Here is a 14,219-nt window from a genome sequence, read left to right as displayed (position 1 = left end):
TGTGCCGCTCGTATCTCCCTTCTCTTCTCGTCTTCCTCCTTCCTCTTGCTATCTTTTCTCACCATTCCGTATCACAAACCCTTTTCTTTTTATACCTTTCTTTTTGCTCAATTATCCATTTATTTTATGCTATTCGTATCCCCCTTCTCTTCTCGTCTTCCTCCTTCCTTCACTATTTCCTCCATTTTTATGATTTTTATCCTCACAACTCTCTCCTCTTTGCATGATTTTTTTTTATTGTTTTCACTCCTCCGCACCTTTCTCTTTTGCTTTCCCTTTTCCTTCAGTCTATTCCATTCAGTTTTTTCTTTTTCTTTTCATACTTCTCTTCTCTGCACCCATTGTCCGTTTTTTTAATTCCCCCTGCCATTCCCTTCTCTTCTATACACTTTTCTTCCTCCTTTCATCGTTCCATTCCCTCCATCTCTGTCCCTACATCTCATTTTCTTTAAACTTTAACATCGTTCCCCCATGCCTTACCTCCACCTCCCTATTCCCTCCTCTTGAGTTGTGTTAAGTCGAAGTATTGTCTTTGCAACGTCACATCTAACTTTACTCAATTATTTTTTTAGTATTTCCTCAATTATATTCCTCTTCCATTACCCTTCTCGCCCTTTCTCATTGGCACATCCAACTGGTAATGATAGTTTTCTTTAGTTTTCCCAATAATATTCTTCTTCCAACAGCCTTCCCTCCCTTTCTCGGTGGTACACCTAACTGATATTCGATAGTTTTTGTTTTTTGGTCCTCTCCCAATGCTACTCCTCTTCCAATGGCCTTCTCTCCCTTTCTCTTTGGTTCATGTAACTGGTATTGATAGTTTTCTCTAGTTTTCCCAATAATATTCTTCTTCCAACAGCCTTCCCTCCCTTTCTCAGTGGTACACCTAACTGATATTAGATAGTTTTTGTTTTAAGTTGCTCTCCCAATACTACTCCACTTCCAATAGCCTTCTCTCCCTTTCTCTTTGGTTCATATAACTCGTATTTGATTAGTTTTTAGTACTTCTCTCAATGCTGTATCACTTCCAGTAACCTTCCCTCATTTTCGACTGCAGTTCACCTGATGGGGCAGCGCCGTGACTACCTGGCGTGGGGGGCATGTCTCACCTTCGCCCTCACCTGTCTCACCTTACCACCCACCTACGCCAACTTCAGGTGTGTTATCCAATACTACACTGTTCACGCTAACTTGGCAATTAAGCTCCTCCCCCTTCCTCATTAGTATATCTCATTGGCCCTCTGCCCTACCTGCTTTACGCTACCACCCACCTACGTCAGTCTCAGGTGAGTATACGTGCCTTCAACAGGTGTGCAACGTAGAGAAAGGAAAGGAAAGGGTATGAGAGAAAGGAGAAAGGAAAGGAGAGGAACAGGTAATGTAAAAGTCAATAAATATAAGAATATTGAAAAAAAAAAAAATTCCGTGCATGAGTGAATGAATGAATGATAAGAAAGAGAGGAAAAGTATGAGAGAGAGAGAGAGAGAGAGAGAGCGAGAGCGAGAGAGAGAGAGAGAGAGAGAGAGAGAGAGAGAGGTTTGGTAAGATAATGTCAGAGGGATTAACAAGTGTAAAAATATAATTGAAAAAAAAGAAACTTGTGAATGGACGGAATGAAAAATAGATCAAGCAAAGCAAAAAAAAAAAAAAAAAGGTAAATGAATGGAAGGAAAGGCGCGGCAAGGTAAGAGGGAGAGTCAGCAGGTACAATCCTTGACCTGCCGCACCTGTATAGCCTTCCCCAGGTGACCCCTCCCCTCCCCCTCCCTCTCTCCACCCCCTCCCCCTTTACCCGCTCAGCCGCACCTTACCTTCCCTTACGACCCTTCCCCTTAACTCTTGCCCTCCCATTTTCTCACCTTTCTGCATGGGGGGGGGGGGGGATGATGGCTCTCCCTTTTCTCCATTATCTTTTATCTCCCCTGTTTTGTGTTGCATTTCATTGTTTTGTGTTGCATTTCATTGTTTTGTGTTGCATCTCAAAGTATTGTGTTGCATCTGATTGTATTGTGTTGCATATCATTGTTTTGTGTTGCATTTCATTGTATTGTGTTGCATTTCATTGTTTTGTGTTGCATTTCATTGTTTTGTGTTGCATTTCATTGTATTGTGTTGCATTTCATTGTTTTGTGTTGCATTTCATTGTTTTGTGTTGCATTTCATTGTATTGTGTTGCATTTCATTGTTTTGTGTTGCATTTCATTGTATTGTGTTGCATTTCATTGTATTGTGTTGCATTTCATTGTTTTGTGTTGCATTTCATTGTATTGTGTTGCATTTCATTGTTTTGTGTTGCATTTCATTGTTTTGTGTTGCATTTCATTGTATTGTGTTGCATTTCATTGTATTGTGTTGCATTTCATTGTATTGTGTTGCATTTCATTGTTTTGTGTTGCATTTCATTGTATTGTGTTGCATTTCATTGTTTTGTGTTGCATTTCATTGTATTGTGTTGCATTTCATTGTATTTTGTTGCATTTCATTGTATTTTGTTGCGTTTCATTGTATTTTGTTTGATTTCATTATATTGTGTTGCATTTCATTGTTCAGTGTTGCATTCCATTGTATTGTGTTGCATTTCATTGTATTGTGTTGCATTTCATTGTTTTGTGTTGCATTTCATTGTTTTGTGTTGCATTTCATTGTTTTGTGTTGCATTTCATTGTATTGTGTTGCATTTCATTGTTTTGTGTTGCATTTCATTGTTTTGTGTTTTCCTCCATTAACTTTCCCCTTTCTCCTCTACCTTACCTCTTATCTCCCCTTCACTCCCTTTTTTCCCTCCATTCACCTTCCCCTTTCTCCTCTACCTTGCCTCCTATCTCCCCTTCACTCCCTTTTTTCCCTCCATTCACCTTCCCTTTTCTCCTCTACCTTACCTCTTATCTCCCCTTCACTCCCTTTTTTCCCTCCATTCCCCTTCCCCTTTCTCCTCTTCCTAACCTCTTATCTCCCCTTCATTCCCTTTTTTCCCTCCATTCACCCTCCCCTTTCTCCCCTACCTTGCCTCCTATCTCCCCTTCATTCCCTTTTTTCCCTCCATTTACCTTCCCCTTTCTCCTCTACCTTGCCTCCTATCTCCCCTTTACTTCCCTTTTTCTAATTCATTGACACTCACCCTTACCCCTACTTTCTTCATTAACTCTGATCTCTCTTCTCTCCCTTAACTTTCCCACGGCTTCTCTTCCTCTAACCTCCCTTATTCACAGGCCGGGGAGTCCGTGGGGGTGGCGGTGCGTTAACGACACCTGTATCAAGGAGGAGAATGACGCCCAACGCAGCTTACCTGACCTCGACACCTGCAAACTTACCTGTGCGCCGGAGAGTGTGTTGTGGCCCCGCCCCACCGGTCTCGTGCGTCTAGGGAAGGAGGTGAGAGATAGAGATAGATGGAGAGATAGATGGAGAGATAGATAGATAGATACATAGATAGATAAGGAGAGAGAGAGAGAGAGAGAGAGAGAGAGAGAGAGAGAGAGAGAGAGAGAGAGAGAGAGATGTTGTGTTGTATTTTTCATCCATTTTTTTTTGTATTTTATATCCTGCACTTTATGAACTCCTCCTCCTTATCTTATTGTTCCTCCTCCTCCTCCTCCTCCTCCTCCTCCTCCTCCTGTTTTTGCCCTCTGATCCTGTTCTTGACCCTGTTGCTCCTCCTCTTTCTTCTCTCCTTCTCTCTTCCTCTTCATTTCCTGTTCCCATTCTATCCTCACCGTTGCAGTATTTCACAACCATTCCTCTATTACCACCACCGCCACAACAGTAACGCTCTCTCCTATAATTCCTCTAATATGACGGAGATGAGCACCGAGGCCACGCGCAGGTTAACCCTATGTCCCCAGCTTTGTCTTCCCTCTCTCCCCCAGACTGTCTCCTTCCTGTTGGGGGGCCTGGAGCTGCGGAAGGTGAGTGCGCCAAGTCCCCAGGCGGAGGAGTTGGCACGGAAGGCCTTCACGCTCTTCAATGACACCCTCGCCTCGCTCTCACCCAGGGCGGACGGGGATCACCTGTCACCTGAGGGGGCCTTTGAGGAACAGGTAAAGGTGGGGGAAGGGGATGAAAGGTAAGAAAGGAGGGAAAGCAAGGTGGAAGGTAGGAAGAGAGGGAACGATAGAAGTTTATGTGGGGGTAAGGAATCAAAGCCATAAAAAGGGAGGATAGAAGGGAAGGGAGGGGGGAAGGTAAATATGAATGCATGGAAATAGGTGCATGAAGGAGCGGAAGTAAGAGGGAAATCATAGAGATGTAGAGAGAGAGGATAGAAGGAAAGGGAGAAAAGGAGGAGAAAAAAATGAAGGGATGGAAAAGAAAGCTCGAATGGAAGGGAGATGGGGAGGGAAAGATAGGGTCATATTACAAGACATATCGCCACCCAAGAACACATATTTGACAAGGCTTTCGTAGGAGTTGTGGGCATTTCCAAGGAGTAGTTTTATGACCCTGGTGGTAGTGTGAGTCTTCTTCTGTAAAATGAACCTGAAGAAACACTCATTAGAACCCGACTGACCCCCTGTTTGACTTTTATAAATAGGTGATGTGAGAAGCGAAAGTGTCTTAGAATAACAACCATAGTGTCATATAAAGGAAGGTTGGAAAGAGACATACAGGAAGACTTAAATGTAAGGGAAGGACTGAAATATTAAGAGAGGGGAAAGAAATAGGCATATAAAGGTGTGGAGGAATGAGGCAGGGAGGGAAAGATGAAGTTTTTTTTTACAACAAAGGAGAAAGCTTAAGGGCACAAAAAAAGAAAACAATAAAAAAAAGCCCGCTACTCGCTGGACGGTAAATGGAGAAGTGAAGGAAGGCAAGATGTAACCATGGAAAGGAGTGAATCAAAGCATGAGGTTACGACAGTCATGTAAGATCTCATCCCCTCCACCTGTGTACTAATGAGCCCGTGTATGGCAGGTCCGGCGGCATCGTGTGGTGGTGGAGGTGCTGGTGGTGGCTGGCGGGGAGGAGGCCACCCTCACGCCTCACACCCGTGAGGCCTACACGCTCAGCATCACCACGCAGGCGGAGACACACACCACGCGCGTCACGCTGCTCGCCACGGACTTCTTCGGCGCACGCCACGGCCTGGAGACGCTGAGCCAGCTGGTGGTGGGCGACGAGGCCACGGGGGTGCTCAAGGTGAGGAGGCGCGCTGGGGACAGCGTTGCCAAATTATCGTACTCATCGCATTGCACTGTCGTACTTTCTGACCGATAACTTTAGAAAAAAACACAAAAAGCATCAATAAATAACAGTTTTAACGCTAACTTTAATGTTCTATCGTTGTTTGTGTGGTTGCGGCAGTCTTCGGGCCTAAAAATGAGAAATGCAATGTTCAGAGTTCGACAATTTGGCAACGCTGGCCGGGGACACAGCGAAGAGTGTAGAGGAAAGGCTCCCAGATACTGCTCCTTGGTACACACAACATGACAAAACAGCAATTATCTAGTCAGTTCCAGAGGGGATGCTGCCACTTGTTACTCCGTCCACTGTTGACCGGGTTAATGCTATAGGAAGGAGGTAATGTAGTTAAGAAATAAAGGTGGATGAAGAGTTTATCAGGGGAAAATATTATAAAATGAATATACTAGTTAGCTCTTGCATTTGTAAGTTCAACAGTGTAGGAATGAACTCGAGTAGGTGTAGCCACCTTCCTCGCCTCTGTGGTGTGGCAGTGGAAGGTGTGTGTGTGTGTGGGGGGGGGGCTGCTGTGTGTGTGTTGAGGTGTCGTGGGTGGTGTTGAACCGCGAGGTGTTGGCAGGTGGTGACGACGGCGGCGGTGACGGACGCGCCGGCGTTCCCGTACCGCGGGCTGCTGGTGGACACGTCGCGTAACTTCGTGACGGAGGCGGCGCTGCGACGCACGCTGGACGCCATGGCCGCCAGCAAGCTCAACACGCTCCACTGGCACATCACCGACTCCCACTCCTTCCCGCTGGCCCTGGACACGCTGCCCAACATGGCCTACTACGGCGCCTACTCCCCCAGACAGGTGTACACGCCCGCTCAGGTGCGCCGTCTCGTCCAGTACGCGCACGTGCGCGGCGTGCGCCTGCTGCCCGAGGTGGACACGCCCGCGCACGTCGGCAGTGGCTGGCAGTGGGCCGAGAAGGAGGAGGGGCTGGGCAGGTTGGCCGTGTGCGTCAACCAGGTGTGTATATGTGTGTGTGCGTGTGTGTGTGTGTGTGTGTGTGTGTGTGTGTGATAAGTGACATCATGCATCTCCACCCTGTCCCAGTGTCCCTGCAGCCTTCCCTCATCCCCCCCCCCTCCCCGCAGGAGCCGTGGCAGAAGTTTTGTGATGAGCCGCCGTGTGGGCAGCTCAACCCCGCCCTTAACGCCACCTACACCCTCCTGGGGCAGCTTTACACACACCTGCTAGACCTCTTCCCCTCGCAGCACTACTTCCACTACGGCGCCACCCAGGTACTACCTCCACGGGTCTCCTGGCCTCGGGACCCCTGCAGCCACTAATGACCATGTCCACATTAACATTATCTTACCTTGCCTTACCCTACTTTACTTTACCTTGTCTTCATCTTTTCTTACCAAACATTTCTCACGAATAACCTTACATGCAGCTTCCTTTCCTCTCGTCTTTCAATAATACTCCTTATATCATCTCTACATCCTTTATCCTCACTTCTCCCTTACTCCACCTTTTACCAGATTTTTCTGTCGAACCTATTAAAAGACTCCTACTAAAACTCACAACAAACAAATTTCCACATACTGTAATACCCTCTTTATAGTTTCCTCCTTCCTCACCTTTCTCTTCGTAAACCAATACCTTTAATCCGGCTCCTGTCGAATCTATTAAAGGAAAACTCAAAACAAACATCTTACTCTTACTACGATGTCCTCTTTGTCGTTTTTTCCTTCCCCACGTCTTTCTTCCTCCACCAGTACTCTTAATCCAGGTCCTGTCTAATCTATTGCAATAAAACTCGCAACAAACAAAACTCCACATACTATTATACGCTCTTTATCATTTTGCCCTTCCTCACCTCTTGCTGCCTCCACTTAATTTGGGTCCTGTCGAATCTATGAAAGGAAAACTCATCACAAACATATCTTTACATATTCAAATACCCTCTATCATATTTTTTTCCTCAGTGCCTTTTTCTCCTTCATCTAATACCATATAATCCACCCTTTACCACATTTATCGATCGAATTTTTAAAAGAAAACTCATTACAAACATATCTACTCTTTCTCCAATACGCTCATTTTCTTTCCCTTATTCCACACCTCCCTCCTTCCCCTCTAATACTCTTAAATCCAGCCTTCACCACTTTTATGGTCGAACCTTTATAAGAAAACTCATAGGAGACAGATCTTCCTATACTCTAATACCCTCTTTATCATTTTATCCCACTAATACAACTTCTCCACCCCTTTTCATATTTCTCTGTCGATTCTACTGGAAAAAACCTCCTAGAACACTCATTTCTCACGTGAGGGGGATCCAACTCGTCGTTCAATCGAGCTGTAATCTCTCTCTCCGACTCACCAGGCAAACTTCCCACCTCCAGCTAGCTTATCATCTCTCTTATCATCGACTACATTTTTTGCTTCTATAAATCATCTTGAGGCAGACTGAGAGTGGCTTTACTATTTATGGTGCGTGGTGTTAAGTCTCCTCATGTCACTCACTGTTCGAGGTTAGTCTTTTCTTCAGCAGTTCCCGTGATAAGTGTTAGGAGATTATCGTTACACTAATCTCTTTATCGCCTTCTGCCTCTTTCTTATCTTTAGTCTCCCTTTTCATCTCTCCCTTGCTCCCCCCTTCCGTTTCTTCCTACTTACCTTTCTTATTACGTACATTCCTATCTATCTACCTGTCTGTGTTTACCTTCCTACATATATCCTTATCGTGTTTTTCTGTAACATGCTCATTATTTCTTATATCTTGCCCTCTTCCTTTGTTTTCCTTCTATATCCCTACCTATCTATTCACCTAACTACCTACCTAAGTGCTCTCCTTTATCATGAATCTGCCTGGCTACCTGTCTACCGGCCTACTATCGTACCTTCCTACCCACTCACCAACCTCCCTCCCTATATTCCTTTTCTATCTATCTACTTATCTATACCTACCTACCTGCCTTCTTACCGACCTACCTACCTTCCTTCCTTCCTACCTACCTACCTACCTACCTTCCTACCTACCTACCTACCTGCTTACGTTATCTATTTATCTACCTATCTATACCTACCTACCTGCCTACTTTCCTACCTACCTTCCTTCCTTCCTTCCTACCTACCTACCTACCTGCTTACGTTATCTATTTATCTACCTATCTATACCTACCTACCTGCCTACTTTCCTACCTACCTTCCTTCCTCCCTCCCTCCCTCCCTCCCTAACTGATTACACTCTTCTAACTATGTAACAATTTTCTTTTCTCCAAATGTTAGTTACAGTTAATTAGTCCCCACAGCATTCCTTACCCTCCCTTGTCTACCTGCTTGTTTTCTCTCCGCCTTACCTGTCTTCCCTCCAACCGTCCATCATCAGCTATAATATATTCACTTTCTACTTCCTTCTTTTGCTCTTCAACCCTTCACACCCATCATTCTTCATGCCTTGTTAGCTTCCTTGCTTTTCTTCTCTTCCCTTTTAACACTTACTTTCTTTCCCTTTCAACACTTAACTACACCCTCATCCTCCCTTCCTTCCTTCCTTCCTGCTCTATTTCACCTTATGTTGGCATCTATATTTTCCACTTTACTTTCCTAACCTTCTTTCTCTCCTTTTTTCTTTTCCCTTCCTCCTTCCCTTTCCTTTTAACACTTGTTCTTTACCTTTCAACACTTAACTACACCCTCATCCTCCCTACCTTCCTTCCTTCCTCTATTTCATCTTACTCAGCCATCTATATTTTCCACTTTACTTTCCTAACCTTCTTTCTCTCCTTTTTTCTTTTCCCTTCCTCCTTCCCTTTCCTTTTAACACTTGTTCTTTACCTTTCAACACTTAACTACACCCTAATCCTCCTTTCCTTCCTTCCTTCCTCTATTTCATCTTACTCAGCTATCTATTTTTTCCTCCTTACTCTCCTAACCTTCTTTCTCTCCTTTTTTCTTTTACTTTTCAACACTTAACTACACCCTAATCCTCCCTGCCTTCCTTCCTTCCTGCACTATTTCATCTTACTCAGCCATCCATTTTTTTTTCTTCTTAATTTCCTAACCTTCTCTCCCTACTTTTTTTCTTTTCCCTTCTCCCTTCCAGGTCTATTTCATCTTATTCAGCCATATAATTTTCCCTCTTTACTTTCCTAACCTTCTCTCTCTCTCTCCTTTTGTTTTTCCCTTCTCCCTTCCAGCTCTATTTCACCTTACTCAGCCATCTATTTTTTCCTCCTTACTTTCCTAACCTTCTCTCTATCCTTTTTTCCTTTCCCTTCTTTCTTCATTTTCACCTTACTCAGCCATCTAATTTTTCCTCCTTACTTTCCTAACCTTCTCTCTATCCTTTTTTCCTTTCCCTTCTTCCTTCATTTTCACCGTACTCAGCCATCTATTTTTTCCTCCTTACTTTCCTAACCTTCTCTCCCTACTTTTTTCTTTTCCCTTCTTCCTTCCTTAATTTTCACCTTCCAACCTTCCTTTTCTCTCAGCTTTCTACTCCCATTTTTCCCAAACTTTTTCCGCATACTTTTCTGAACCAATTCATCACTCTTCCCACCTTCCTTAATTTCTTTCCTCCTTGTTTCATACTTTCTTCTTATCTTACCTTTCCTTCATATGGTTCTATAATCTTATCATCCGGCCCCTTTCTTTCTTGTTATCTTTTCTCATAACTGTTATCACTCCTTTCTCTTCTCTTTCAATTTTCGTAGCTTCAAATCCTTCTCTCCCTCTCTGCTCTTCACCTCCAACCTCTTCTTCTCTTCTCCTCCTGTGTATCTTCAACATCTTTCCCTTTGGTTAACTTTATCTCGCATTTACTCTTTTTCCTCCCATATTCCTTTATCTTCCTATCCCTCAGACTCTCCTTTCATTCTGCCTCTCTATTTCTCTTCATCATTCTCCTTGCTTCCATCTCTTTTTAGCCTTTCTCCCCCTCTGGTTAACTTATCTCGCATTTACTCTTTTTCCTCCCATATTCCTTTATCTTTCTCTCCCTCAAACTCTCCTTTCATTCTGCCTCTCTATTTCTCCCTACTTCTCCTTGCTTCCATCTCTTTTTAACCTTTCTCCCCCTCTGGTTAACTTATCTCGCATTTACTCTTTTTCCTCCCATATTCCTTTATCTTTCTCTCCCTCAAACTCTCCTTTCATTCTGCCTCTCTATTTCTCTCCCTCATTCTCCTTGCTTCCATCTCTTTTTAACCTTTCTCCCCCTCTGGTTAACTTATCTCGCATTTACTCTTTTTCCTCCCATATTCCTTTATCTTTCTCTCCCTCAAACTCTCTTTTCATTCTGCCTCTCTATTTCTCTCCCTCATTCTCCTTGCTTCCATCTCTTTTTAACCTTTCTCCCCCTCTGGTTAATTTTATCTCGCATTCACCCTTTTTCCTCCCATATTCCTTTATCTTTCTCTCCCTCAAACTCTCCTTTCATTCTGCCTCTCTATTTCTCTCCCTCATTCTCCTTGCTTCCATCTCTTTTTAACCTTTAATTCCTCAATATATCTACCATGCCCTTTCGCATCTCTCTCTTTCGTCCTTTCCTCTCCCTCTCTCCCTCATTCAATGCCTTCTCTTCCTCTCTCCCTCTCTCACTCAAACTTCTCTCTCAGAATGACCTTAATTAATTTCCTTTTACAACCTTCTTTCTTTCCCTATCATTATCCTCCTCCTTCTACTCCTTCCATCCCTTTCCTATCACAGCATCTTCCTCCTCCTTCGCTAGCCTACTTCCCCTATCCTCACCTATCCCTATCCTCAATATTATCCTCCTCCTCCTCATACATGGTTCTCCTCCCCAGGGTTTAACATTTTTTTCCCTTCATTTCCCTTCCATGTGCTTCCCCTCTTTCTCCCTTACTTTCCTCTCCTCCTGTCTTTCATTTCCTCCCTCTGTTATATCTTACATCAACGAAAACAGCTCAAGGGGAAAGAATGACAACAGAAAACTTGCTCTGCACTGCTCCAGCAAATTTAGAAAGAAAAGGTGGCCACAAGAGAGGGTCAGTGTCGGATGGAGAGGTGTTTAGGGCTGTATTACTAAACATTTCGTCGCCCCAGCCCACATATTTGACAAGGCTTTCGAAGGAGTTTGGGACATTTCCAGGGGTAGTTTTATGACCCTGGTGGTAGTTTGACCTTTCTTCTGAACCGTGAACCTGAAGAAACACACATTTGACAAAGCTTTCGTAGGAGTTGTGGGCATTTCCAGGGGTAGTTTTATGACCCTGGTGGTAGTTTGACCTTTCTTCTGAACCGTGAACCTGGAGAAACACTCATTAGAACCCGACTGACCCCCTCTCTGACCTTAAGAAATAGTTGATGTGAGAAGCGAAAGGGTCTTATGATATCGACCTCAGTGTTTCCCTCCTGAAAGAGCTCAAGTCGCAGGCAGGAGAAAATTCAGACAAAGGAAGGTTGTTCTGCTATCTCCACTTCCTCTCCCTCAGATAAACGTTACACTTATTTCCTCCATTCCTCTGCCAAGTCCCTTCACACCTCTCCCCCTCACACCCTCCTCTCCTCTCTTTCTCATCTTCACGCTGCTTACCTTCTCCTCTTCTCTCACTCATAGCAACGTTAGTAATTTATTTTTCTTTCATTCTTCTATTATGTACCTCCACAGTTCTTTTCTTCTTTACTCCTCTCCTCCTCCTCTTCCTCCTCTGTTTCTCTCTTTTCCTCTCCTTAACTCCACTTCTTATCTCCAAATTAATATGCACTTGTTTCCTCCACTTCTCTGTCATGTCCCTTCTCTTCTCTTGCTCTCCCTCATTCTCTTTACCTCCACCTCCTTCTCTCTTTCTCTCCACTCTGCTTCCCTCTACACTTTTTTTATAACTCATATTAACCCTTAACAATGTATTTTTCCTTCATTATTCTATCATGCTCCTCCACACTTCTTTTCCACCTATTCTCCTTTCCTTTTCTTACTTTTCTCTTCCCCTCTCTCTCTCTCTCTCTCTCTCTCTCTCTCTCTCTCTCTCTCTCTCTCTCTCTCTCTCTCTCTCTCTCTCTCTCTCTCTCTCTCTCTCTCTCTCTCTCTCTCTCTCTCTCTCTCTCTCTCTCCCATTGTCTCTCTCTCTCTCTCTCTCTCTCTCTCTCTCTCTCTCTCTCTCTCTCTCTCTCTCTCTCTCTCTCTCTCTCTCTCTCTCTCTCTCTCTCTCTCTCTCTCTCTCTCTCTCTCTCTCTAGTTATCTACCCATGTCTCTCTCTCTCTCTCTCTCTCTCTCTCTCTCTCTCTCTCTCTCTCTCTCTCTCTCTCTCTCTCTCTCTCTCTCTCTCTCTCTCTCTCTCTCTCTCTCTCTCTCTCTCTCTCTCTCTCTCTCTCTCTCTCTCTCTCCCATTGTGTGGTTTAATAATGTAAGATACTATTCTGTTATTCTCTCTCTCTCTCTCTCTCTCTCTCTCTCTCTCTCTCTCTCTCTCTCTCTCTCTCTCTCTCTCTCTCTCTCTCTCTCTCTCTCTCTCTCTCTCTCTCTCTCTCTCTCTCTCTCTCTCCCATTGTGTGCTTTAATAATATAAGATACTATTCTTTTATTCTCTCTCTCTCTCTCTCTCTCTCTCTCTCTCTCTCTCTCTCTCTCTCTCTCTCTCTCTCTCTCTCTCTCTCTCTCTCTCTCTCTCTCTCTCTCTCTCTCTCTCTCTCTCTCTCTCTCTCTCTCTCCCATTGTGCTTTAATAATATAAGATACTATTCTTTTATTCTCTCTCTCTCTCTCTCTCTCTCTCTCTCTCTCTCTCTCTCTCTCTCTCTCTCTCTCTCTCTCTCTCTCTCTCTCTCTCTCTCTCTCTCTCTCTCTCTCTCTCTCTCTCTCTCTCTCTCTCTCTCTCTCTCTCTCTCTCTCTCCTTCCACCTCTTAACGTGTTTTTCCCCCTTAATTTCTCTACCATGTCCCTCCATATCTTTCCGTCATTCTCTCCCTTCCTCCCCCTCTTCTCTTTCTCTCCCTCCTTTTACTTATTTCCATATCTTAACTATTTTTTCCTTCATATCTCTACCATGTCCCTCCACACCTCACTCTCATTCTCTCTTCTCCTCCCCCTCTTCCCTTTCTCTCCCTCATTTTCCTTACGTCTACCTCTTTTCTATTTTTTCCTTCATTTTTCTACCATGTCCCTCCACACCTCTCGTTCTCTCCTCTCCTCCCCCTCTTCTCTTTCTCTCCACTTTACTTACCTCCACCTCTTCTCTCTCTCAAATCAACCTCAGCAACTTATTATTCCTTCATTCTGCTATTTTGCTCCTCCACATCTCTCCCTCATAATCTGTTCCTTTTCTCTCTTTCCTTCCCTCCTCCTTACGATCGATTCCCGGGCGGAGTGGAAAAAATTGGGCGGCTTTTCTGATACCCTACGCCCCTGTCCACCCAGCAGTGAATGGGTACCAGGTATTAATCGGGGGTTGTGTCCCGTTTCCTGGAGTCTGTTTCCTTCTCCTATAATTCCATCCCCTTCTGTCTTTCTCCGGCATATGACCTCAGATGTTGCGCCGACTAAACGAAACTTTCCAACATTTCCTTCTCCTTACCTCCATCACTCGTCCCCATCAGATCAGCGTCAACTGCTGGAACACGACGGAGGAGGTGATCAACTACCTGAACGAGACAGGCAGAGGGCGTGAGGCAGGGGACTTCCATGACCTGTGGGGGGAGTTCCAGCGGCGTGCCCGGGGACTGGTGGCCGCGGCGAGTACCCAGGTGGCCGCAGGGGTGGTGAGGTCATCCACTCTCACCGCGGAGGGCCGGAGACAACGCTACCTGGACCCCGAGTATTACGTTATCCAGGTGTGTGTATCTCTTTATCTCATTTTGATTTTCGTTTTCTTTCCCATTCCCTCTTCGTTTCCTCGTTATTTATTCTTCAGAGGGGTAGGCGTTGATTCAGCCCCTCCCCCCACCGTCAGATTATATTGGTTTCACTCTGCCTGTTTTTCCTGCTTTGATAATAACACGAAAAACTCCTACGGCGTCATTATAAAAAAAAATCCGCCTCACCTCTAGCAGATAGGGCCGAAATGCAGTGCCCAAGACAGCCTGTTCCTCCGTTAAACTGACTTTTGCATATATATTAAAATACACAT

General features: G+C 44.5%; 1 protein-coding gene across 3 annotated transcripts in view; it reads left to right on the top strand.

The window, feature by feature from the left end:
* Nucleotides 1-14,219, top strand: part of LOC126981725 (chitooligosaccharidolytic beta-N-acetylglucosaminidase-like) — a 33,308-nt gene that overhangs the window by 4,010 nt on the left and 15,079 nt on the right. For 2 of the 3 annotated variants that reach the window (XM_050833165.1, XM_050833166.1), the window contains exons 2-6: nucleotides 1,058-1,157; nucleotides 3,211-3,373; nucleotides 3,868-4,038; nucleotides 4,913-5,137; nucleotides 5,760-6,127. In XM_050833165.1, coding sequence (XP_050689122.1) covers nucleotides 1,066-1,157; nucleotides 3,211-3,373; nucleotides 3,868-4,038; nucleotides 4,913-5,137; nucleotides 5,760-6,127 — 1,019 coding nt within the window. In that variant the 5' untranslated portion in view covers nucleotides 1,058-1,065. Of the gene's footprint in view, nucleotides 1-1,057; nucleotides 1,158-3,210; nucleotides 3,374-3,867; nucleotides 4,039-4,912; nucleotides 5,138-5,759; nucleotides 6,150-6,277; nucleotides 6,425-13,689; nucleotides 13,924-14,219 lie in introns of all 3 variants that reach the window. The other variant, XM_050833170.1, reaches the window with a different exon arrangement.

The sequence above is a fragment of the Eriocheir sinensis genome, chromosome 49 (genome assembly GCF_024679095.1).
Source record: "Eriocheir sinensis breed Jianghai 21 chromosome 49, ASM2467909v1, whole genome shotgun sequence".
Lineage (NCBI taxonomy): Eukaryota > Metazoa > Arthropoda > Malacostraca > Decapoda > Varunidae > Eriocheir > Eriocheir sinensis.
Note: the sequence above shows the minus strand (reverse complement) of the source record. Positions and strands in the feature narration are given on the sequence as shown.